The sequence below is a fragment of the Macaca fascicularis genome, chromosome 15 (assembly GCF_037993035.2).
Source record: "Macaca fascicularis isolate 582-1 chromosome 15, T2T-MFA8v1.1".
Taxonomy (NCBI): Eukaryota; Metazoa; Chordata; class Mammalia; order Primates; family Cercopithecidae; genus Macaca; species Macaca fascicularis.
In genome coordinates, this window is record NC_088389.1 from 94,419,127 (window position 1) to 94,442,992 (window position 23,866).

The window sequence follows — 23,866 nt, forward strand, 5'->3', positions numbered from 1 at the left end:
CGCGGATCCAGGAGGCAGAGGTTGTAGTGAGCTGAGATCACGCCATTGCACTCTAGCCGGGCAACAGAGCAAGACTCTGTCTCACAAAAAAATACATATGATATATGTGTGGATATAGGTTTATCTTAGAAATCATGCAGAAAAACAACTGAATTACCCTTTTTGGTAAGCTGAATTTCCCAATTAAAAGCAGGTATAGAAACATCCTTTATATTTTACATGAATAATTTACTTGTGCATTATTTAATTCCTGTAAGTATTTGCAACTCTTGCCTAATCTTTCGAGTTCTTGCTGGAAATAAACTCAGAAATTCAAAGCACATAAACTATATTTACTATAAATTCTTTATTAAGACATAAACCAGAAATAGACCGTTGTTGTTGCGTGTCTTTTTTTTGTTTTTTTGAGATGGGGTCTTGCTCTGTCACCCAGGCTGGAGTACAGTGGCACAATCATAACTCACTGCAGCCTCAACCTCTTGGAGTCAAGTGATCCTCCCACCTTAGCCTCCAGAGTAGCTGGGACTATAGGCGTGAGCCACCATACTCAGATAATTTTTAAATTTTTTGTAGAGACGAGGTCTGGCTATGTTGCCCAGGCTGGTCTTCAACTCCTTGGTTCACGCAATCCCTTCACCTTGGCCTTCCAACGTGCTGGTATTATAGGCATGAGCCACTGTGCTTGGCCCTTTGTTGCATTTCTAATAAACTTCTTAGAAGAGACCAAACAGTTTGATTTTTAAAGTCAAGTACAAATTTCTATTAAGGAAGTACTTATTTTCAGTTAAATAAGTCATAAAATATACCAAGAATAAAGTTTGTATCTAGCTAGAAAAACTGGCAGAAGTTTCCTAGAACATTCTGTGAACGTATTTATACCCTGTTATCATCACTGCCAAAAATAAAAACTGCAAACTAGATGACTGCCAGTTTATAATCAGGAAGCACTCAAAAGTTTACATATTTCAAAATAAAAGATTTTTTCTTTATACAGTCTGCCATCTAGACCAGCACTGTCCAATAGAAATACAATCCAAGTTGCAAATGTAATTTAAAGTTTTCTATTAGCCACGTTAAAAAGCAAAAAGAAACAGATGACATTAATAAATTATTTATCCTAACATATCCAACCTATTATTTCAACACGTAGGCAATACAAAACAATTATTAATATTTTACTTTTTTTGGCACTAAGTCATTGGAATCCGGTGTGTATTTTACACTTACAGCACATCTCAATTCAGACTAGACACATTTCAAGCACTCAATAGCACATGTGGCTAGTGGCTATCAAATTGGATAGTGCAGATCTAGATCAGTCCTCTCAAGTCTCAAGCTCCCAGACAAAACCAGTGTAGGACTTTGAGCAAATGACTGGAACATAAAGATAGTCCTAATTAATTTGTGAGATAAATGTAGGCTATCTTAGAACCTAAGTTTAAAGAAATAATTAAAAGCAACAACAAAATGAAAATATTTTTTTTGTGACCACTGTGTTAAAGAAGAGACATCTCTTGCAGTGAGCCGAGATCACGCCACTGCACTCCAGCCTGGGAGACACTGCGAGACTCCGTCTCAAAAAAAAAAAAAAAAAAAAAAAAACAAAAAAAAAAACCGAAGAGACATCAACTTTACAAAACAAGAAATATTACTTTGAACATTTCTGGAACCTTCTGGAAGAAAAAAGTTATTTTAAATAGTTTTGGGATATAAATGCAGAACAGAAAATAACACTTAAGATGTACCCCTTAAAACAATATATACAGATATAGCAAATGACTCAGATAAAGAATGATCCCATTGTGGAGGGGGAGAAAAAGTATATGTAAATTAGTAGAGGCACAGAGAAAGATATGACTCACTGTTAAAGTACTGATAGGGCTAGTGGCGAGGTGTGTTACTGACTGCTGTAGCAGAACTAGAGCTGGTCCAGGGAAAGGCAATTTAAAAAGCTCATGAGAGTAGGTGAAAGCAGATGCCAAGGGGACAATTAACAAGTAGGTTATGTGCTGAGAAGTCTAGAAAATAATGATGGTTAAAGATAAGGTTCATTGTGGACTTAGACAAGAATGAGCAGTCTCTCCCTGAAACTTGAGGGTGAAGTACAAATATAAAGAAGTATCACTTTACAAATTAGTAGAAAATGACTGAATTTCATTGCCCCATAGGTTACAGACTAAAGATTTAAATACTTTTTTCCTAGGTTCTACATTTCATATATTCAAAGGATTGTGGACTACACAAATGTATCTATTTGTTAAAATTTTACACTTAAGATTTGTGCATCTCAAAGTATATAAATCTTACCCAAAAATTAAACAAAAAATAACAATAAAATGCAGGAATGGGTGTAGGGGAAGGTACAGATGAAATGAAAATGGCAGAATGATGACAGTCATTGATGTGGACTGTGGGGTTTATCTGTTCACTTTGTGTATGTTGAAATTTTCCACGATGAAAGGGCTGAAAACAGGTCTAAAGTCCAAATTCACTCCTAGATGATACATCCATGGGCTAATTAAGGAAAATGACGACACTTGAAGGCCTCTTTCTCCCTATTCTCTGCATGTTTCAGGCCTAAAGAACACTCATAGTGGATAACATACAAAATCTACCTTTGTGGTAAAGCTAAAAGCTTTCAGCTCTGTGAACTGTGTTTCCTTCAGCCATTATGGGATAGTGAAAAAAATGAACACCAAAATATCTGTATCCATCAGCATGTTCATAGACTTCTTTATAAATGGTTCTCCAAAATAAGGCTTAATACAAACTACAATTTTTCTTTTTCTGAGACGGGGTCTCACTGTTGCCCAGGCTGGAGTGTAGTGGCGCAATCTCGGCTCACTGCAATCTCTACCTCCTGGGTTCAAGTAATCCTCGAGCCTCAGCCTCCTAAGTAGCTGGGACTACGGGCACTACAGGTACATGCCACCATACTCAGCTAATTTTTGTATTTTCTGTAGAGACGGGATTTCATCATGTCACCCAAACTGGTTTTGAACTCCTGGACTTAAGTGATCTGCCTGTCTTGGCCTCCCAAAGTGCTGGGATTACAGGCGTGGACATCTAAGCCTGGCCTATTTTTCAATAAATATCATTTTATTCCACATTTAAAACACTAGTTCATGAAGTTTTGCCTTTTATCCCCTTTTCATGCATCTGAAAATTAATCTCTAGAAACTCTAGTTTTCAAATGGAAAACTGAGGTATTAAACCCTGAAGTTTGAAAAACATGGGATTTTAAAAGTCTAAACCTTCATTCTTAAAGGCACTGAATAAAGGATATTCAACACTTCTCATTATCTTATCTCTCCATCCCAGTCAGTAATTTCTCACATTTAACCCACCACTAAGTTATTAAGTCACTCTACTTAGTTTTCTACTTAGTTGATTCATTTATAAAAATAAGGTAGTTGTATTAAAGGAACTCTAAAGTAGTGATAATCAATGTAGGGGGTACAAAATATGAGATGTGGAGGAAAATATTTCACAACTGATCTATTTTCCCATCGTTATAAATATCAAATTTTTGTGAATGTTTTTTAATACATGTAATATTTGTTCGGCAGTACATTTATATAAATATGTATTTCAGACTGCTCAATTAACTGCCTGGAGTCTGCAGCTCTACAACAAAAGCTTTGAGACTTTCTGACTTTCATAACTTTTCAAGCACCTTTCATAAACTGTTAAAATTGAACACCGTTTATGGGATTCTGCTGCTTTGCTACCAAATACGCACAACTGGTTTGTACAAACACTTCAGTTTTTCTTCTTTCATTATGGCTCAATACAAGGTCATACCTTATTAAAAACATCCTTGCTAATGGCATCCATGCTCCACAGACACATCTTCTCTCTTTGTACTAGAGCTTCTTCTTTCTGTCGCCACTCTTCTTCCCGTTGCCTCAGTTCTGATACTGCTGTTTGTGCTTTGGCATGCTCCTGATCCAAGGACTCAGAATTATGCAGTGCTAAGCTACCAAGTTTCTGTTGAGCTTCAGCAAGATTCCACTTGCACGCCACAGAGCTCTTTACAAACTCTTTCTGCTTTTGGCAAGCCAATTCAATTCCATGGCTATACATCTGGATAAAAACAATATTTGTAAGAAATGAAGAAAGCAATGGATGTTTGTGCAGCACAGTTCATTTTTTTTTAATTCAAAGGATTTCTGTACAATATTTTGGAATATAGTATATCCTGTGTTCTAGGTCTGCAGTCATGTTTTTATATCTTAGTCCTTGTTTCATCAACTAAATTCTAAACTGCTTTGTTAATTTATGTCTATCCCCTGACAACTAACAGCAACAAAAAGCCTGGCAACTATCACAGTGTCTTGCATAAAGCTAGTGCTTAACAAACATTTAATTAAGTCTTCATAATCCTGAACAAGCAGAATAACGAGAACAAAGCTTAAATCTAGTTCATCACTTCAATACTCAACTTGCTGACAACCAGGCCTTTATAATTTTGTTCTCCAAATTCTTCACTACAAAAAAACCTCCTTTTATCTAGAAGTAATCATTTCTTGGTTTCTATTTTCTATCTGTATTTTTCTAATCCTTGGTGATTTGAGAAGTTCTTATTGGATATTTCTATTTATATCTATTTCTGATTATATCAGACAGACATCCTTTAATTTATTCCTAATCAAAATAGGCAAAGTTATATATCTATATCTATCTATCTATCTATATTTTGAGATGGAGTCTCGCTCTGTCACCAGGCTAGAGTGCAAAGGTACGATCTCAGTTCACTGCAACCTCTGCCTCCGGGGTTTACATGATTTTCCTGCCTCAGCCTCCCAAGTACCTGGGACTACAGGCACATGCCACCACGCCCAGGTAATTTTTGTATTTTTAGTAGAGGCAGGGTTTCACCATGTTGGCCAGGATGGTCTCGATCTCTTGACCTTGTGATCTGTCCACCTTGGCCTCCCAAAGTGCTGGAATTACAGGCGTGAGCCACTGCACCCAGCCGCAAAGTTACATTTCTTAAAAGTAGCAATGGTCCACCCTGCTGACTGTACTAGTCAAAAGCAGTAGTAATTAGTTTTAATATTTACTTAATTACTACATGTAAAATACTGTGATAGAGATTCAATTCCCTATATTCCTTGGCTCTATAAAACAAAAGCTGAAGGCACATTCTTTATGACTTCTTAGTCAAATGTAGATCAACTTCAGAATAATTTCTCTCCAATCTATTCCCGTATCTTCATCACTATTCAAGCCCTTAGAATCTCACATGTGAATTATACAAATGCTGACTCTCTTATCTCAAGCCATTCTCCACTCCACTAGACTGGAGTGATCTTTCAAACAAATGAATCTGATCTTTTTTTTCATTCTTAGCTTTGGGATAAAGGACATACTCTGTGGCATAGCCCTTCGTGGTGGCATAGCCCTTTGTGATATCATTTCCCATTACCTCTCCAGACTCAGTTCCAATTGCTCTTCTACTTGTTTGCTTATTCTTCCCTTTCCTACCCTTGTCCCTCACTTCAATTTGGCAATCCTCTTTCTTCGAGGTAACTCCTACGGAAACTCCTATCTTCATCCAGATTCTGGCAGACCCTAAACTTTTTCTTACCCAGTCTCTCCCCACCCAAGTTATGTCTATTTCTATTGTGGTGTTTTTCATACAATATCATGCTTATTTGTTTACTGACTGGTGATGGTAAACAATTCTGAGGCAAGTAGCAACCAAGGACCCTACCTCTTAGCTGAGTCTTCAGGCAAACTCAGGTTTGTACTGGGACAAATGTGGACACTGTTGCTATTCAGATGTTTTATTTGCTCATTCAGCAGGTCTGGAGCCCAGGTACTATAAACAATGTCCCTAACTAACCAAATAAAACATTTATTTTTACTTTTTGTTATCTTAGAATAGGATCAAGAATAACTGTAGAGTAGCTATGCTTAAAACAGGGCCAGGAAAAGGAGAAAAATTAAGCTATAAAACTTATTTTGTAAGAAAAGATATAAGAAATTTTGTATACAAAACTTCTTTTGGCTGGGTTCGGTGGCTCACGCCTGTAATCCCAGCACTTTGGGAGGCCAAGGTGGGCAGATTACCTGAGGTCAGGAGTTCGAAACCAGCCTGGCCAACATGGCAAAACCCCTTCTCTACTAAAAATATTTTTAAAATTAGCTGGGCATGGCCAGGAGCGGTGGCTCACACCTATAATCCCAGCACTTCGGGAGGCCGAGGCAGGTGGATCACGAAAAGGAGATCGAGACCATTTTGGATAACATGGTGAAACCCTGTCTCTACTAAAAATACAATAAAATTAGCCGGGCATGGTGGCGGGCGTCTGTAGTCCAGCTACTTGGGAGGCTAAGGCAGGAGAATGGTGTGAACCCGGGAGGCAGAGGTTGCAGTGAGCCGAGACTGCGCCACTGCACTCCAGCCTGGGTGATACAGTGAGACTCCATCTCAAAAAAGAAAAAAAAAAAATTAGCTGGGTACGGTGGTGGGCACCTGTAATCCCAACTACTCAGGAGGCTGTAGCAGGAAAATCACTTGAGCCTGGGAGGCAGAGGTTGCGGTAAGCCAATATTGTGCCATTGCACTCCAGCCTGGGCAACACCGCAAAACACCGTCTCAAAAAAAAAAAAAAAAAAAAAAAAAGGAAAAAGAAGACAATATATCAAGAAAAGTAATATGGTTATATGGATAAACAGAAATTATCTTGCATTTTCAAATTATTTGGGAGTAAATATTCTTTTCTCAAATCAAACAATTCTAAAAATAATTTATGTTTTAATTCTCCACAAACTACCCAGACAACATTTGGTCATTTGGCAAACTATCCAACATGTATTCAGATGCTTAAATAAAATATTAGGTCACATTCTAATCCATGACCATACAGAACTTTTAGAAAGACATTAAACATGATCTGCCTTTACATTAATTGGATCTAAGAATTACATATCACATAATACATTAAGAAGTCTAGATCCCCCTTATTTGATAAAATTAAGCCAAAGCTGTTTTTTAGGATTATAAAATGTTAATTAAACACTTTATTTTTTTCCAAACATTCCAATCCAAAAATTTAAGTCTTAAAGCCAGCAAAACCAATAAGTAGGTCTGTAATAAACACATGAACTTAGAATTAATAATCACGTTGCAAATTTTTTTTTTTTTTTTTTGAGACAGAGTTTCGCTCTTGTTGCCCAGGCTGGAGTGCAATGGTGTGATCTAGGCCACGGCAATCTCTGCCTCCAACAATTCTCCTGCCTCAGCCTCCTGAGTAGCCAGGATCACACACACCCACCACCACACCCAGCTGATTCTGTATGCACCACCACGCCCGGTTAATTTTGTATTTTTAGTGGAGACGGGGTTTCTCCATGTTGTTCAGGCTGGTCTCGAATTCCCGACTTCAGGTGATCCACCCGCCTCAGCCTCCCAAAGCGTGGGATTATAGGCGTAAGCCACTGCACCCGACCCACTTTGCAAATTTTAATACCATTTAAAGGTAGTTTCAGACAAAGTTTTACAGTACTTCACAGGGTGGGCAGTGCAGTAGGTGGGAAAATATACTGGACTAGGAGTCATAAGTGGGTTCTAGTTTTAACCTGGCCACTAACTAGTTACACGGTCTCAGGGAAATCACTTTTAATGAGAGAGATAAGCTTACTCACTTCTAAAAATCTTTCAGTTAAACAAATTTATAAGTGCACAAGTAAGAAATTAACATACAGATATTTCTCTAGATTACTTCTGTAATTCAACCACAATGCACTGTAATTCTTGACACCCTTTTTCCTCTTCATATGCCTTCCAAATTGACAATGGCACCTGCTGTTCACTCTTTTTTTCCTCCCTAACACATCATATGCTTATAATACATTTTGTATATAAAGATGACACTGGTGATCCAAAATTAGTGGGTGACTAATGATGGACCCATCAACTCTCATTCTATCCTCCTAAAAAATGTCTTATAGTTCCCCAGTGACTAGCTGGCCAAAGTACAGACAGTGGTTATGAAACAGCATTTTTCTCTGTGTGAAGCCAACTAACTCTGTTAGCTGGGCATAAGACTGATAATCTCACGCTTACTGGCAAACAATTTAACTCATCCTCATTAACATCTAGCAAAATAAGTTGAGAGGAAAACTACTATTAAATCTGTTACACTCTTGGGAACCCCATTTTGCAAGGAGGCGACAGACACCTATGATCCATTGAATATATTAGTGTTTAGACTGTGATCCTGAAATATACTTCCAAAACACACAGGGATTCGGAGGAGAAAAAAAACAGGAAAAGGTGATGCGAGTATGTAAGTATCCCCTAAGATAGGTCCCTGAAAAATCCTTAGTAGTATATCACATTTGGATACGTTTCAATGGCAGGAAGGCAGGAAAGCTGGATTGAAAACACAAGTAAATACCAGGAACCTAAGAGAAGTCTGAAGGAAAAGGCAAGTATATGCGTATATATTTTCACTGGAGAATGACGTGAAGCAAAACTAAACAGTAAGGCAAAGATGGTCACGCGAATGGGAGAGGTGTACGCCAGCGTCAAAAGCGAGGTTTGAAGAATTTACTCAGTTGTCAACATGGGTTGAAATCGCATGTGAAATCTTTGTGAGGACTAGGTGTGACGTTGAACTACAATCATTCACTGTTCCTATCAACTGTGCACAAGCATGCTAGAGCCTTTAACAGAATAAAGTGCTCCGGGAAAACCTCTCACAAGAGGACAAAGGGTCAATGTTACACCATGAGCCGCCCCAAATCTGGGTGCTGTCAGGAAGGGGAGATGGAGGAACGTCTTCCAAGGGTGAACAGCAATCAGCCAAGGTGAAAGAAAAGGTGTGCGTGGAGGTGGAGGTTGGTAATACATGGCCACCCCGTCTCCATCCGAAAATGCTATAAAAGGGGTGGGATGGCATCAGGCATCAGATCCCCGGGCCCCGGCAGTGAGGTGGGCGCAGAAAAAGGCTTAGAAGAGGGTCTGGGAGACGCGGCATTCCAGGGGTTTGGGGACAGCACCACTACATCCCTCGGCAGAACGCAGGCCCCCTCTCACCTGGGCGCCGCCGCCCGGCAGCTGCGGGCAGCGGGGAGAACTGGGGAACACGTCCAAGTCACTCTCTTCCTCAGCCTCACCCTCGGCCCGAGGGAGGCTCCAGGGTCCCGGAGGCGGCCACGGTTGCTCCATGTCCGGCTGCTCCGGGTCCTACAACCGCCCCCGGCCCTACAACTGCCACTGCCAACAGACTTGGCGTGAGTGGAACCTGCTGCGCCGAGCCAGAAGCCCAGCCGGGGGCCAGGGCCGTTACCCAGAATCCCTCTACTGGCCGCGATGCCGCTGCACACCCCGCGATAGCCTGGGCCTCGCCACCGGCGGACGGCGGAAGAAATAGTCGGCACGGTGCGTCACTTCCGGTTGGGGCGGGGCTGTGAAGGCGGGTCCCGGGCTCTTTGCGTGTAGGGGGTGGATCTACAATTGTATTCCTGTTTTAAGCACCATTCTCTTTGAGCTTTTCGGCACTGCAAACTTAACGGCTAATGGCGCTGTGGGTGGAGAAATGTTTGTTAGGTAGCGTTAGGTATTGCTATCTGGTGTTCCCTATACCGAAAACGGCGGGTCCTGGCCGCCTGGAGGTACGCAGCCCAGGTGTCCACTTTGCATGTTCCTTGGAAATTGCAACTCGTTCCTTTACGTTGACATTTAAACCAGTGATTCTAAGGCAGAGTTGGGGCGGAGGGAGGAGAATTTTGAGCAAGCGGAGCCAGTTTTCCTCTCATTTCTAATTACAGGCAACAACAGAATTCTGTGGTTGGTTGGTTGGAGGAGTACACCAAAAATAAAGTACCAGAGCGAGCACGGCTTCAAAAAAATTAGGATCAGTACCGCTAGTAGCGAACGTATAAGAAGGGCTTCCTGTATTCCTACGTATCTTGTTTAAGCCTAAAGATGTGTGCCCTCTTTATCCCCTTTTTTGGAGACGAGGCAATAGACCTAACAAGCCTGAGACCACACATTTTACAAGGAAGAGGTAGCATCCAGCCCCAGGGAGTTTAACTTCAGAACTTGCACGTTTAACAATCAGGTCTTGCTGCCCTACTCATAAAGAGACCCAAATAAAAACAACATGACGCCATTTTTTTCCATGTATTTAGATTGGCAAACTTATGAAGTCGCTTAATACCAAATGTGTACCAAGACGTAAGCAAATGATGTAAGAATGTCATTAGTGTAACCTTTTAGGAGGAGTAATTTGACAATATGAGAGGCTTGAGCGGATTGATTCAGCAATTTCACCACTAAGGAAGTATGCAACAATTATTTTTGCGCCAATATCCAAGGATTTATCTACAAAGATTTTTGGCAGCAATTTTTGTGTGTGTGTGGCAAGAAAAAAAAAAGTATTCTGATTGTCCATCTATAGAGGAACTTAAATTACGGAATATTAATACAATGGGATATTACCCGTTTTTTAAAAAGTAAATTGTATCTAAATATGCTGATACATAAATACCTCCAAAAGGTATTGAGTTTTAAAGCAACTTGCAGAATTAAACATATGTGTACGTATACAGAGAGAGGGCAAGAGAGAGAGATGGTATTTGCGTGCATGTGGGGGTGTGTGCAGAACATTCCTGGAGGATATACAAGAAACTGTTAATGATTACCTCGGGTGGATGAGCTTAGGAAGAAAAGCTGCTGAGGACCTTTACTTTCCACATTTAGCTTCCCTGTACTGTGCTGTTTGAAATTTTTCCAATGAATGTACATTAGTAATTATAACAGTACAAGATTACTATAAAATTAATTACAAATAAAAGCTGAGAATCACTTTTGCACCTAAACCTTTTGAATTTAGGGGTGAAAGTAACAGGAGAGACTGGAAAGGGAAGAATAAAAGAAAAACATTTTTCTCTTTGCTTCCATGAAGCCACCAAGTTCTTTGAATATGCCTGGCATAAAGTAAGCCCTGTATAAACGCTAATGCTGTTGGTTTTTCTCCTACCTCTTTTACTACTTCTCCTCAGTCTTCTTCCCTTCTAGCTGACCTCTAACTTTAGAGTTCCTCATATTTTGGCCAGTGAGGAGAATTCTGTGGCTTTACATAACATCTGTGTATCTATAATTCTCAAATTGAAATCCAAGTCCTGACCTTACCCCTGTGCTCCAGACTCATGTCTACCCGCTGATTTGTCATCTCTTTTTGAATGGTTCATACACATCTTAAATTTAACACATCCAAACCCTTGATCTCACTCCCTTCCCCAAACTTCTGTCTTTTCTGTGTCAATCAATGGCATCACCATCCAGTCCAAAACCTAGAGTTCAGCCTTAGTTCCTCCCTCTCCTTTACGTCTCACACCAACAGCAAGTCCTGCTGTTTTTACCCCCAAATACGTCTTGAATTTATGTTCTCTCCTGCTTTACTGCGTACTCCCTAGGCCAGAACACTATGATTGCTTCTCAGAACTACTGCAGTAGTCTTCCATGCTTCTGTTCCATTCTTGCTCCTTACAATCTCTTTATACTCGTCCCAGAGAGATATTTAAAAAAATATATATTGTGTCTCACCCCTACTATATCAATTATATGCTTTCAATGCAAATAACTGAAACCCCAGCTAAAAGAAACCTAAACTATAAGGACATTTATTGGCTATTTAACAAAAACAATGATGCCAGGATAGGCTTAGCAGTTCAAAGATGTCATTAAAGATTCAGGTTCAGGCCAGGCGTGGTGGCCTACACCTGTAATCCCAGCATTTTGTGAGGCCAAGGCTGGTGGATCACTTGAGGCCAGGAGTTCGAGACTAGCCTGGCCAACATGGCGAAACCTTGTCTCTACTAAAAATACAAAAATTAGCCAGGCATGGTGGTGCATGCCTGTAATCCCAGCTACCCGGGAGGTGGAGTTTGCAGTAAGCTGAGATCGCACCATTGCACTCCAGCCTGGGTGACAGAGCGAGACTGTGTCTCAAAAAAAAGAAAAAAAAAAAAAAAAAGAAAGATTCAGATTCTTTCAATCCCTATCCCCCATCTCCAGCATCCTAAATCTGTTTACTTTCATTTTCAGGCTTGTTACATCATTGTTGCAGGATGGCTGCTACAGCTCTGGACATCACATCAAAATATGGCAGAAGCTAAAGCAGGAAGAGAGAGGAGGAGGCAAAACAGCTGTATTCACCTGTGATTCTCATATGAAGAATAAAGGTATTTCTTGAAATCTTTTAGTGAAATCCTTGTATCTTATTGGCCAGAACTGGCTTAAATAAATTATGATTTGTTCTCTGGAGCTGGATGCATTGCTACCTAAACAAAATTGGAGTTCTGTTAGCAAGGAGGAAGAGTTTGTGGCAGTAAGGTAGGCTATCACATTTTCTGCCATAACTGATAAAGTTCCTGTGAAACCTAGTGGCAGCCTAATTCCTAAGTGTCATTCCTGTCTTTATTTATTTATTTTTTTTTTGAAATGGAGTCTTGCTCTGTCTCCCAGGCTGGAGTGCAGTGGTGCCATCTCAGCTCACTGCAACCTCCGCCTCCTGGGTTCAAGCAATTTTCCTACGGGATTACAGGTGCACGCCACCACACCCAGCTCATTTTTTGTATTTTTAGTAGAGACAGTTTTCACTATGTTGGCCAGGCTGGTCTCAAACTCCTGACCTCAGGTGATCCGTCCGCCTTGGCCTCCCAAAGTGCTGGGATTACTGGTGTGCACCACTGCACCCGGCCCTGAGTGTCATTTCTTAAACCCTCTCCCTAACACCTTCCTTGCCCTCTCCCACCCAAAATTTCTCTTGGACTCCTTTCATTTCCTCAAACATGGCAGTTCCTTTCCTAACTCATGGCCCTTTCGAGTTGCTATTCCCTTTACCTGAATATCTTTTTTCTTACTTTGAAAGGCTTGCTAGTGGTCATGCTTCTCTTCTTCGATCTTAGATCAAATCTCATACTCTTAGGCCAATCCGGCCAGTGAGTCTAAATGAGGTTCTAATTTCTTCTTCAACCTGTTCTATTTTACCACCTTGTATATTTCCTTTCTACTGTTTATCATAGTATTATTTTATGTTCACTTAGCTATGTTTCTTCCCCCAATAGAATGTAAGCTCCATGAGAGCACAAACTGTTTCTTATTCACTCTTGTACTTACATGGCTCAGAACAGTATCTGGCTTACAGTAGACACTCAGTAAATGTGGGCTGAATAAATGCATAGAGAATGAATGAATGGAAACAAGGATAAAAGAAAAGATTAAATAAAGGCAGAAGATGGTGAAAAGGGAACACAAAGAAGTATATTTTGGTAGGAGATAAGGAGTGGGTATAATGATATCAGAAGTAACCTCATCTTGAGCCATTGCTGACTTCAGGATCTGAATCCTGTGCCCTGACATAGTAAACACTTATTTTTAGAAACAGTTTTTGCTATGTTACCTAGGTTGGTCTCAAACTCCTGGGCTTAAGAGATCCTCCTGCCTCGGCCTCTCAAGTGGCTGGGATTACAGGCATGCACCACCAGGTCTAGCTCCAGTAGACACTTTTTAAACAAGTCTTGGAACTTAATCATACTCTTTTACTTTCTTATTTTGGATAATAAATAAAACTAGTTGGAAAATGCTTTGGGTCATAATTTGCCTATTACTCCCGTGGATGTAGAGCTAGCCAGCTGAACTCAAAGGAGCAAATTAGGTTTTTTTCTGAGTAGAAATTACTTTTAAATGGAAAGACTATGTAATCCAAAATGCCCAAGGGCAGCCCTTGTAGAAGGACTTGTGTTGCATCATTATGTAAGCATTGAGCCTACAAATGCCAGTAAATCAAAGCACAAGCCAAAGAGTAACATATGAGTCTGACTCATGAACTCTAATAAAGTTGTGTGAAACAGAACCCATGTGTGGGTCCAGATCCCAAATGACTTCAAGATTGTTAAAAGCTGTGCAATTGCAATTTGATTCCTTCCTTGGAAGATTCCTGAAAAATTCTTGAGAAGTGTGTATATGTAAAGAAATACTCAAATTGCCAGCTGCTGTTTTGGATATTCATGCAGAGATCACTATTATAATACAGCACTACTTTTTCCCTTTAAGTGGATGTCCCTCTGAATTACTTGTAAAGTATTATTACACACCACAATAATTTTCTCATCTTATCTACATTTGAGGTGAACAGATCCACTATATTTTCTTTTTCGGTATGTGTAAGACTTATATTGAAGGGAATTTTATACATTAAAGATTTTTTTAAATTGTTATTACGATTTTTTTTAAGAGACAAGATTGTGCTCTGTCGCACAGGCTGGAGTGCAGTGGCAAGATCATAGCACATTGCAGCTTCCAACATCTGGGCTCAAGGGATCCTCCCACCTCAGCCTCCTGAATAGCTAGGACTATGAGTGCATGCTGCTATGCCCACCTAATTTTTTTAAAATGTAGACATGGGTTCTTGCTATGTTGCCCAGGCTGGTCTTGAACTCCTGACCTCAAGCAATCCTCCAGCATCTGCCTCACAAAGCACTGGGATTACAGGTGTCAGCCACCATGCCCAGCCTATTATGAATATTTTTTAACACACAAAAGAATAGAATTACAGAAACCCCATTCATCCATCACTCACAGTCAATAATTATCAAGATTTTACAACATTTGCTTTATCTATTCCTTTTATTTATTGACTGGAATATTTAAAAGCAAAATCTTAGATGTTAAATCATTTTACCACTACATACCTTAATATATGTCTCTAAACAATGTTAATATTTGCCTTACATAAACACAAGGGCATTATCATATATATAAATTAATGGCTTGGTGTTATCAAATGCCCAAACCATAATCAAGTTTCCCTGATAGGCTGGGCGCGGTGGCTCACGCCTGTAATCCCAGCACTTTGGGAGGCCAAGGCAGGTGGATCATCTGAGGTCAGGAGTTCGAGAACAGCCTGACCAACATGGAGAAACCCTGTCTCTACTAAAACTACAAAAAAATTAGCCGGACATGGTGGCGGAGGTTGCAATGAGCCAAGATAGTGCCATTGCACTCCAGCCTGGAGCAACAAGAGTGAAACTCCGTCTCAAAAAAAAAAAAAAAAAAAAAAATTTTCCCTGATAGTCTCAAATATTACATTTGGTTTGTTTGAATTAATGTCCCAACAAAGTCCACATATTCCATTTGGTTGTGAGGTCTCTTAAGTATCTTTTAATCTAGATCAGTTCCCTCACCTCTTCCTTTTTATTTTTATTTTTTAAATGCCATTGACTTATTGCAGATTAACTGGGTTAGGGTCTTATAGAATGTCCCAGATTCTATTTATTTATTTATTTATTTATAGACAGAGTTTCGCTCTTGTTGCCCAGGCTGCAGTGCAATGGCACGATCTCGGCTCACTGCAACTTCCGCCTCCCGGGTTCAAGCGATTCTCCTGCCTCAGCCTCCCGAGTAGCTGGAATTACAGGCTTGCACCACCATGCCCGGCTAATTTTTTTTGCATTTTTAGTAGAGACAGGGTTTCTCCATGCTGGTCAGGCTGATCTCGAACTCCTGACCTCAGGTGAGTCGCCCGCCTCAGCCTCCAAAAGTGCTGGAATTACAGGCGTGAGCCACCGCGCCCAGCTCTATTTATTTATTTATTTATTTATTTATTTATTTGTTTGTTTACTTATTTATTTATTGAGACAAGGTCTCACTCTGTGGGCCAGGCTAGAGTGCATGGCACAATCATGGCTCACTGCAGCCTCAACCACCCAGGCTCAGGTGATCCTCCCACCTCAGCCTTTCAGGTAGCTGGGACTGCATGTACGTGCTGGAATGTCCCGCATTCTGTTATAGATATGTCTGCCTGCTTCCTTGTGTTGTCATTAACATGTTTTTCTATCCTCCATGTTTCCTTTAAGTGAAGTTAACTCTAGAACAATGCTGCCCATTAGAACTTTCTGTGATGTTGGAAATATTCTGCCAGCATTATCTAATACCAGTAGCCACTGGCAACATGTGGCTATGTGTGCTTTAAGTGTGACTAATGCAAGTGAGGAACTGGATTTTAAATGTATTTAGTTGGACAGGTGCGGTGGCTTACACTTGTAATCCTAGCACTTTGGGAGCCTGAGGCGGGCAGATCACCTGAGGGCAGAAGTTCGAGACCAGCCTGGCCAACATGGCGAAACCCCATCTCTACTAAAAACATAAAAAATTAGCTGGGTATGGTGGCGAGTGCCTGTAAACCCAGCTACTCAGGAGACTGAGGCAGGAGAATTGTTTGAACCCAGGAGGCAGAGGTTGCAGTGAGCCAAGATTGTGCCCCTGCACCCCAGCCTAGGTGACAAGAGCAAGACTCCATCTCCAAATAAATAAATAAATAAATGTATTTAGTTTTAGTTCAGTTAAATAACTATAAATGACTACCGTATTTTTATTATCAGACAGTGCAACTCTCAGTGTAGTTGATTAGATTCAACTACAACTTTCTTGATAAATGTGCTTCACAGGTACTTCCTATAAATCACATAGGGAAGCATACCTATAATGATGTAGAGTGGGGCTGGAATTGATCAGTGAGTTCATATGGTGACAGCCAGATTCTGCTAATGTAAAGTTTGCCCAAAGGATATAATGTAAAGTCTGCCTAAAGGATATTAACATTAATATATATAAATTATATATGTGTATATATGTATGTATGTATATATGTATGTGTGTATGAACTATATACACACTTCATCTTTTTTATTTATTTACTTTTTTTTTTGAGATAGAGTCTCACTCTGTTGCCTAGGGTGGAGTGCAGTGGCGTGATCTCGGCTCACTGCAACCTCTATCTCCTGGGTTCAAGAGATTCTCCTGCCTCAGCCTCCCAAGTAGGTGGAACAGGCCTGTGCCACCACACCCCGCTAATTTTTGCATTTTTAGTAGAGGAAGGGTTTCATGTGTTGTCCAGGTTGGTCTCGATCTCCTGACCTCGTGATCCACCCACCTCGGCCTCCCAAAGTGCTGGGATTACAGGCGTGAGCCTCTGCGCCCTGCTATACTTCATCCTTAGGCAGTTTGTTAGAACCAAAGAACGAACTCAATGTAGTTCATTGAGCTTTCTTATACATACAAAAGTGAGAAAGGTAAAACTTTCTTCTCTGTATATCAGAGTTTGAGAAAACTAAACTATTACAGAAAATTTTAGAGAAAGACTTTAGAGAAGGCCAAATATAAGACAATTATTTCTTGGGTCTTGAGACTGGGCCCATGCTTTAAAAGAAATGAAAAATCAGTGACCTGGAAATGCACTACTACTGAAATAATCCAGATCATTTCATGTTCTTGGGTGTTTTTTCGTTTTTGTGTTTCTTCCTTTTCAGGCATTTCTTACAAATGCAAATGACTAACTCACTTTGGAAACTCAGTCTGCTGGTGTTATTCATACTTGCTAATGAATAATTCACTGCTCAAAAGATTGTAGGGCCTGACAAATGAGTCTGTTGAGTCCAGACATAAACAAATTGCTTAGAATAGGACTTTGAGGGTCTTTTTGTTTTTTTAATCACTTATTATTAAATACAGCTGCCCTTTTGCTCTAATAAGGGAGTATGGATGTGATGGAGAGAACAGGCCCTCTTTTCTTACCTGTCGGCTTGTCTGATAACTCAGGTGGGGAACCAATGGCAGGAAGAGGACTCAGCATGCACTGAACAGTGCCATAAAATCTGACTTGACTAACCTTTCCTCTTTCAGATTATGAAAGCTAGACTCTTCCTGGATGCATATATGCACATGTAGGAAATGTTGCCTATCATTTCAGGAGGTTTAAGACCCCTGAGATAGCTAGGAATCACAGGATAAGAAGCCTTGCACTGGAAGCAGAAGTGGCAGACACACTTGCATGGATATTTTTATGGCATGCAGTATATAGGACATAGCTCCAAAAGCTGAAGAAGTCAGTTCCTGCTCCTTTCTATATTCCCAGACCAATCCTTTCTATTATTTTACATTTTCTACTTGTTTTAATGCGGTTTCCTTTTTGGACTAAATAATGCAAGTACTTGGCAAAAATATATTTTTTAAGTACCTAAAGATATTCTAAAAATAACTTCCGGCCGGGCGCGGTGGCTCAAGCCTGTAATCCCAGCACTTTGGGAGGCCGAGACGGGCGGATCACGAGGTCAGGAGATCGAGACCATCCTGGCTAACACAATGAAACCCCGTCTCCACTAAAAAAAATACAAAAAAATTAGCCGGGCGTGGTGGCGGCGCCTGTAGTCCCAGCTACTCGGGAGGCTGAGGCAGGAGAATGGCGGGAACCCGGGAGGCGGAGCTTGCAGTGAGCCGAGATCGCGCCACTGCACTCCAGCCTGGGCGACAGAGCGAGACTCCGCCTCAAAAAAAAAAAAAAAAAAAAAAAAACTTCCTCTCTGCCTCCCTATCCCAGGTCCCTCCCCAGAGGAACACATTATTAGCACCTTCTAGCATATCTTTTCAGGGATATTCTAAGCATATATGTAGATATAATATTCTCCTTCTCTCCCAAATGGCAGCACAGTGTATACATTTTTATGCCATTTTCTTGACTCTGTATTTTATAGACTATTTACTGTTAGAATGTATAGCTCTGTCTGCCTCATTCTTTTTCCATGCTGCATAATATTCCATCATATGGCTAAAACATAACTGATTTAATCTGATCCTACCTAATGAACACTTAGCTGGTTTCCAGTATTTTTTCAAATAGAAATAATTGTGCACCATATATTTTTGTGAAAGTATACCCATGGGATAAATTCCTAGCAGTGGAATTGCTGAGTCAAATTAAACAGTTTGATAGACATTATCAAATTGCTCTCCGGATAAGTTATATGTGGTAGGCAGAATAATGGCCCCCAAAGATATCCATGTCCTAATCCCTGGAACCTGTGCATATGTTATCTTACATGGTAATGGGGAAATTAAGGTTGTAGATGGAATTAAGGTTGCTAATCAGCTGACCTTAAATTAGGGAAATTATCCTGGATTATCTGAGTGTTTTCAGTGCAATCACAAGGGTCCTTACAAGTGAAAGGGAGGCCAGGCACGGTGGCTCACACCTGTAATCCCAGCACTTTGGGAGGCCGAGGCAGGCAGATTACTTGAGATCAGGATTTCAAGATCAGTCTGGCCAGTATGATGAAACCCTGTCTCTACTAAAAAGACAAAAATTAGCTGGGCATGGTGGGACATGCCTGTACTCACAGCTACTCAGGAGGCTGAGGCAGAAGAATTGCTTAAACCTGGGAGGCAGAGGTTGCAGTGATCTGAGATTGTGCCACTGCACTCCAGTCTGGGTGACAGAGCAAGACTCTGTCTCAAAAAAAAAAAAAAAAAAAAAAAAAAAACCACAAAAAAGAAAGAAAGGGAGGACCAGAGAGATGGCAGCATGAGAAGGACTTGGCTCTATGTAGCCAGTTTTGAACATGAAAGAAGAGAACATTAAGCCAAGGGAATATGAGCAACCTCTGGAAAAGCAAGGAAACAGAAAAGGCAAGGAATGTAGCCCTGCTGGCACCTTTATTTTAACCCAGTGAGATCTGTGTTGGACTTCTCACAAAATTAAATAATAAATTCGTATTGCTTTAAGCCCCTAAATTTGTTAAGTAGCCATAGAAAACGAATACATTGTATGTATTTACACTCCCATCAGTGTGTTTTCCCATACCCTTCCCATTAGTGCTGTCTCTTTAATAGTTTTTTCCTTTCATATGAATATACTTATTATTTGAAATATTTATGATTTTTGTGTCTTATAATTAATTTTTTTAGTTAAAAAAATCTGAGCCATAATTATCTGCCATATTCTTGTTCTTTGTTAATTTACTCTTTGGAAAATCCCCATTTGGGGCATGTTTCATTTTCTTGTCTGGGGCCAGGATGTGAACAGGATGTGCTGCTGTATCACTTCTGCAATGCTGATGTTACTAACTGGCCAAGCTGCACTGCAGACACTCTCTGGAAACAGAGGTTGTTCATTGAAATCTGTTTGCTGCCACCAAGAGGTACCTACCCAGTTAACAAAGCCTTTCTCTTGTAGTGGTGACAGTCCAATCCTTAAAAGGCTTTGTTGGCCCCCTGCAGAGGTGGACAGCCTCAATGATAAATTACTTTGCAAGATGAGTGAGAGGCATTGGGTATCCACATCTCCACAGCAGCTGAGAGCCTCAGGTAACCATGGTGGGGACAATTACGAGAGTGTGAAGTATCCCCATCAACTCATTTAATATCACCATAGAAGATTAGCAGAAGTAGCTGTGCCTGGTCCTTTCTAATTCTGCAGATTTCTTTTACCCCATGTGATGGGACCTCTCTTTACCCATGTACATTAACCCCCACAGATTGGCTTGACCATCTCTGCATTTAATATTCAAAAATATTTATTATCTTCTATCCTATTTAGGGTATAAACACTTAGCCATGCAGAGTTTATAGATTATGGAGACAAATAGTAATCAACAGTCACAGGAACAAATGTAGAACTGCTATTATGGCAGTTGCTACAAAGAGGAGACACATATATGTATGATATAAGATATGATATTGAGATCCCACCTTGTCAGGGGCAGCAGAAGAGAGGTCTTGGTGGGGTATGTAAATCTGTGTACATGTGTTAATCAGTACCTGCAATGAATGACACTCTAAGTAAAGGGTACAGAGTGAGGAAAGGAAAGGACCTAGAAACATTGCTTAGCCAGACAGAGGAGGATAAACAGACAAATAAAGAATGGCCAGAAAGTTGGAGGGAAACCAGAAGAGAGCTGTGCCCTAGCAGCCAAGCAAGGAGAGACCAGTTAGATCAAGAGTTAAGACTAAGAAGAGCATATGATGGAACATTGTGTCTCTGGAGATCAACAGGATGTCTATGTTGCAGACCCAGTGATGTGGTAGGGCACACCTGGATTCAAATGTGGCTGCTCCCTTATTAGGTCTGTGGCTTTTAGTAAAAGGCTATCTAGCTTCACATTCTGCATCGTAAAATAGGGATAATATCTCCCTGATAGAGTTATTATAGGGATGAGATGAATTAGCATATGCAATGTCCCTAGCACTTTGCAGATCCTTAATAAAGACTGATTCTTCTCTCCCAATACAACTCTGGCTATTTATTAATTTGTTCTGTTTGTCACTCTCCTTGATTTCTTAGCATTGGTGTTGGTGACCTACCTGTTAGGATCATCACAGGTCCCGTCCCACATCACTCGGGGTGTCAGCAAGTTGTGAGTGACAAATGAATGATCTGGACACTATAGGTAGCTAGATGCCCACCTGTATCTCTTGGTATGCAGAGAGACACAGCACTAGGAACTGGATAAGGACACAATATGCCCTTCTTTATCATACCAAGTTTTTCCCTTCCAGGGAAATAAACTTCAGTTACCAAAATTAATACCTAATCTTTGTCTTGACCATCCTTCTGCACTATATCCAATTGTATAACTCTCTAATGCAAAATACTAGTAATAAATGACTGAACACAATTTAGGGTTTTTAATTTTTTTTCAGAGACAGCATTGGCCTTCCTAGATTTTTTGGATTGCTAGAAGGAGCCACTACCTGCTCCTTTCCTTCATTTTTGTCTATTATATATAGTGAATGTCCCCTACCCATTCAGAACTCTTGCTCTGCCCACCACCTCTGACGGTTTTTACAGTGTAACTGTGATTATGGCAAATACAGTAACTACCCATTGGGCTACTCAACGCTTGCCTTAAACTAAACCCCAGAAAAGGCTGGACACTGTTATGGAGAGACTGACATACTTCTATTGTTGCTAACAGGGGGTACCTAACTTTTAAATCTGTTTAAGCATTAACCTTGTGTTTCTAATTAGCACACGTTTGCTACTGACGGTGGCCATGTTTTCCGAAGCAAACATAACATCTAATAAGCAAAAGAGTATTTTTAGGAACAGACAACTATATTAAATGAGAATTGTTACAGAAATTCCTAGGCTTGGGGGTCGTGCAGCTACTAAACATGTGTACTATTTAAATTATAACAGACCTATGATCTCATTCTACTTTCAGAATGGAAACGGTAAACATTTTAACATGGTAATTGGGGATAACAGGAGCTGATGGAAAGAAAGCTGGGATTATCGGCGTTTCTCTATCCGCCTACCACGCCAGACAGGGCCAGTCTCTCCAGTTGGGGGCACTGCGTGGGGGACAGCGACCGCGCCCCCAAGCGGCGCACCGCGAGTACGCGCGTCTGCGCTGGGGCCTCGCGCGCGTTCCACGATGGAAGACTGCGCGTTTGAGTGTCCCTGGCAACGCCACGCTTCCGCCTTCTGGAAGCCTGCACTCCAGCTTCGAGTGTGAGAGACCCGTCTCGGTGGGAGGGACCTGGGCTGGGGGGGACGGTGGGGGAATAGGGGGATGGGGACTGGAGAAGCTTCTGGGAACATTTGCTCTAGGGATTGAGCTAAACTAAGAAAAATTGGTCCAAGGCTCGGCACAAAAGGATCTTTTCATTCCAGTCCTTTCGCCCACGCAGGGAACGATGCCTCTGGAGGTGGTGGTGGAGCTGCAGATCCGGGCGGTAAGAGATTGATGAACTCCCCCTCCTTAACCTCAAGTCGGACTCTTAAATAGTCTCAGGTGGTTTTCAACAACCCTCCCCCACATCCTCCACTTACCACAAACACATCATTATCTTCTGGGACAGATCGTACCTTTGTCCTTAAGATTCTCCGTATTGGTTTTCCCTGACTTCTTAACATTTAATTCAGCTCCACCTGTTCCCACCTTTTTTTTTCCCTGTTCTAAAGTTAACATGTTTCTTATCTTTATCGTGTTTTTTTTTTTTTTTTTAGTATTTTCAAACAACCCTGCATTAAGTCCAGGTAGAATTTTATTTTCTTCTCCTGGATAAAATTTTGTGAACGGATTTTAAACTTCTTTAACCAGGGAATAATTTTAAAAAGCTCCATCACTTCCTGATTATTTGCCAACTCTATGAAGCAATCAGATATTTTCCTATGCTATTCTCCCCTTAGTGATGGCTCTGGCTTGCTAATTCCAAAAGGGAAATCAATCAATCAACAAATATTTTGTAATTATCAAATCTTTCCTAAGTGAGGTGCTGTTGCAGAGTGACTCCATGGTTTCTACTTGGGCGTCTACCATTCCCTCTTATTTCAGTTTCCATTTTCCAATCCTTCCATGTAGTTAGTAACAGAATGTCATGCCACCTTTCCTCTAGGGGCTTTTCTACTGGCTATGATTACAAGCATAATGCTAACAGGAAATTGTCATGGAATCTGGTTGGCCTCCATACAATTGGCAAATGCTGTGGTTTCATCATACATGTGGGTGTGAAAGGTGATCAAAATTTCCTGGATTTGTCCCACTTTGCTGTCAGCAAATAGGGCTAGACCATATTCAGTCATACTATACCAGTTTTAAGCTCTAAAAATTGTGCAGGAAGATGAAGGAACTCTTGAGAAGCTAAGTGATAAATCAGTCTCCCTCCTCATCAAGGCAAAAATTAAGTTTTCATCTCACTTCATTCACCATGATTGGTTAATTTTATTTTGATTTTTAAAAGGCATTCCTCAGTGTACAATTAACAAAGAAATCAGTTTTCTACTCTACAGTACTTAGGATGCTTCAAAAACATCAGGTGAAATTGATCTATGCTTTAAAAGTCAGAACTCAGGCCCCAGCAACTAAAACAGGGAATTCCAAAATTGTAATTATGAACTAGATGGTAAGCCTAATTTCATGCCCCTCATATTCAGATTTGTGGACACGGCAAGAGGAAATATCATTTGCTTCCAAATATCCGGCCTGAATATTGCTGCAGTTAAAACAAAGGATCTCACTAAGGTTAAACAACAAACCCAACCCACTTAGAGCTTCACAGTTTAGC

At 40.6% G+C, this 23,866-nt stretch overlaps 2 protein-coding genes and 1 long non-coding RNA gene across 21 annotated transcripts in view; 2 read left to right on the top strand and 1 right to left on the bottom strand.

The window, feature by feature from the left end:
• Nucleotides 1-9,355, bottom strand: part of CDC37L1 (cell division cycle 37 like 1, HSP90 cochaperone) — a 28,377-nt gene extending 19,022 nt beyond the window's left edge. For both annotated transcript variants that reach the window (XM_045373211.3, XM_065530597.2), the window contains exons 1-2: nt 9,053-9,355; nt 3,805-4,086 (exon numbers count right to left, since the gene is read on the bottom strand). In XM_045373211.3, the coding sequence (XP_045229146.1) occupies nt 3,805-4,086; nt 9,053-9,184 (414 nt within the window). In that variant the 5' untranslated portion in view covers nt 9,185-9,355. The remainder of the gene's footprint in view (nt 1-3,804; nt 4,087-9,052) is intronic.
• A 157-nt stretch (nt 9,356-9,512) lies between these two features.
• Nucleotides 9,513-12,212, top strand: LOC135967442 (uncharacterized). The gene is made up of 2 exons (XR_010581581.1): nt 9,513-9,630; nt 12,068-12,212. It is a non-coding gene; the product is annotated as an uncharacterized lncRNA (long non-coding RNA).
• A 9,999-nt stretch (nt 12,213-22,211) lies between these two features.
• The window catches only part of SPATA6L (spermatogenesis associated 6 like), a 58,998-nt gene continuing 57,343 nt past the window's right edge, over nt 22,212-23,866 (top strand). For all 18 annotated transcript variants that reach the window (XR_012424748.1, XR_012424749.1, XR_012424741.1 and 15 more), the window contains exons 1-2: nt 22,212-22,310; nt 22,490-22,534. Coding sequence is in view for 9 of the 18 variants with exons in the window: in XM_005581798.5 (XP_005581855.2) it covers nt 22,496-22,534 (39 nt within the window). In the remaining 9 variants the exon portion in view is untranslated. The remainder of the gene's footprint in view (nt 22,311-22,489; nt 22,535-23,866) is intronic.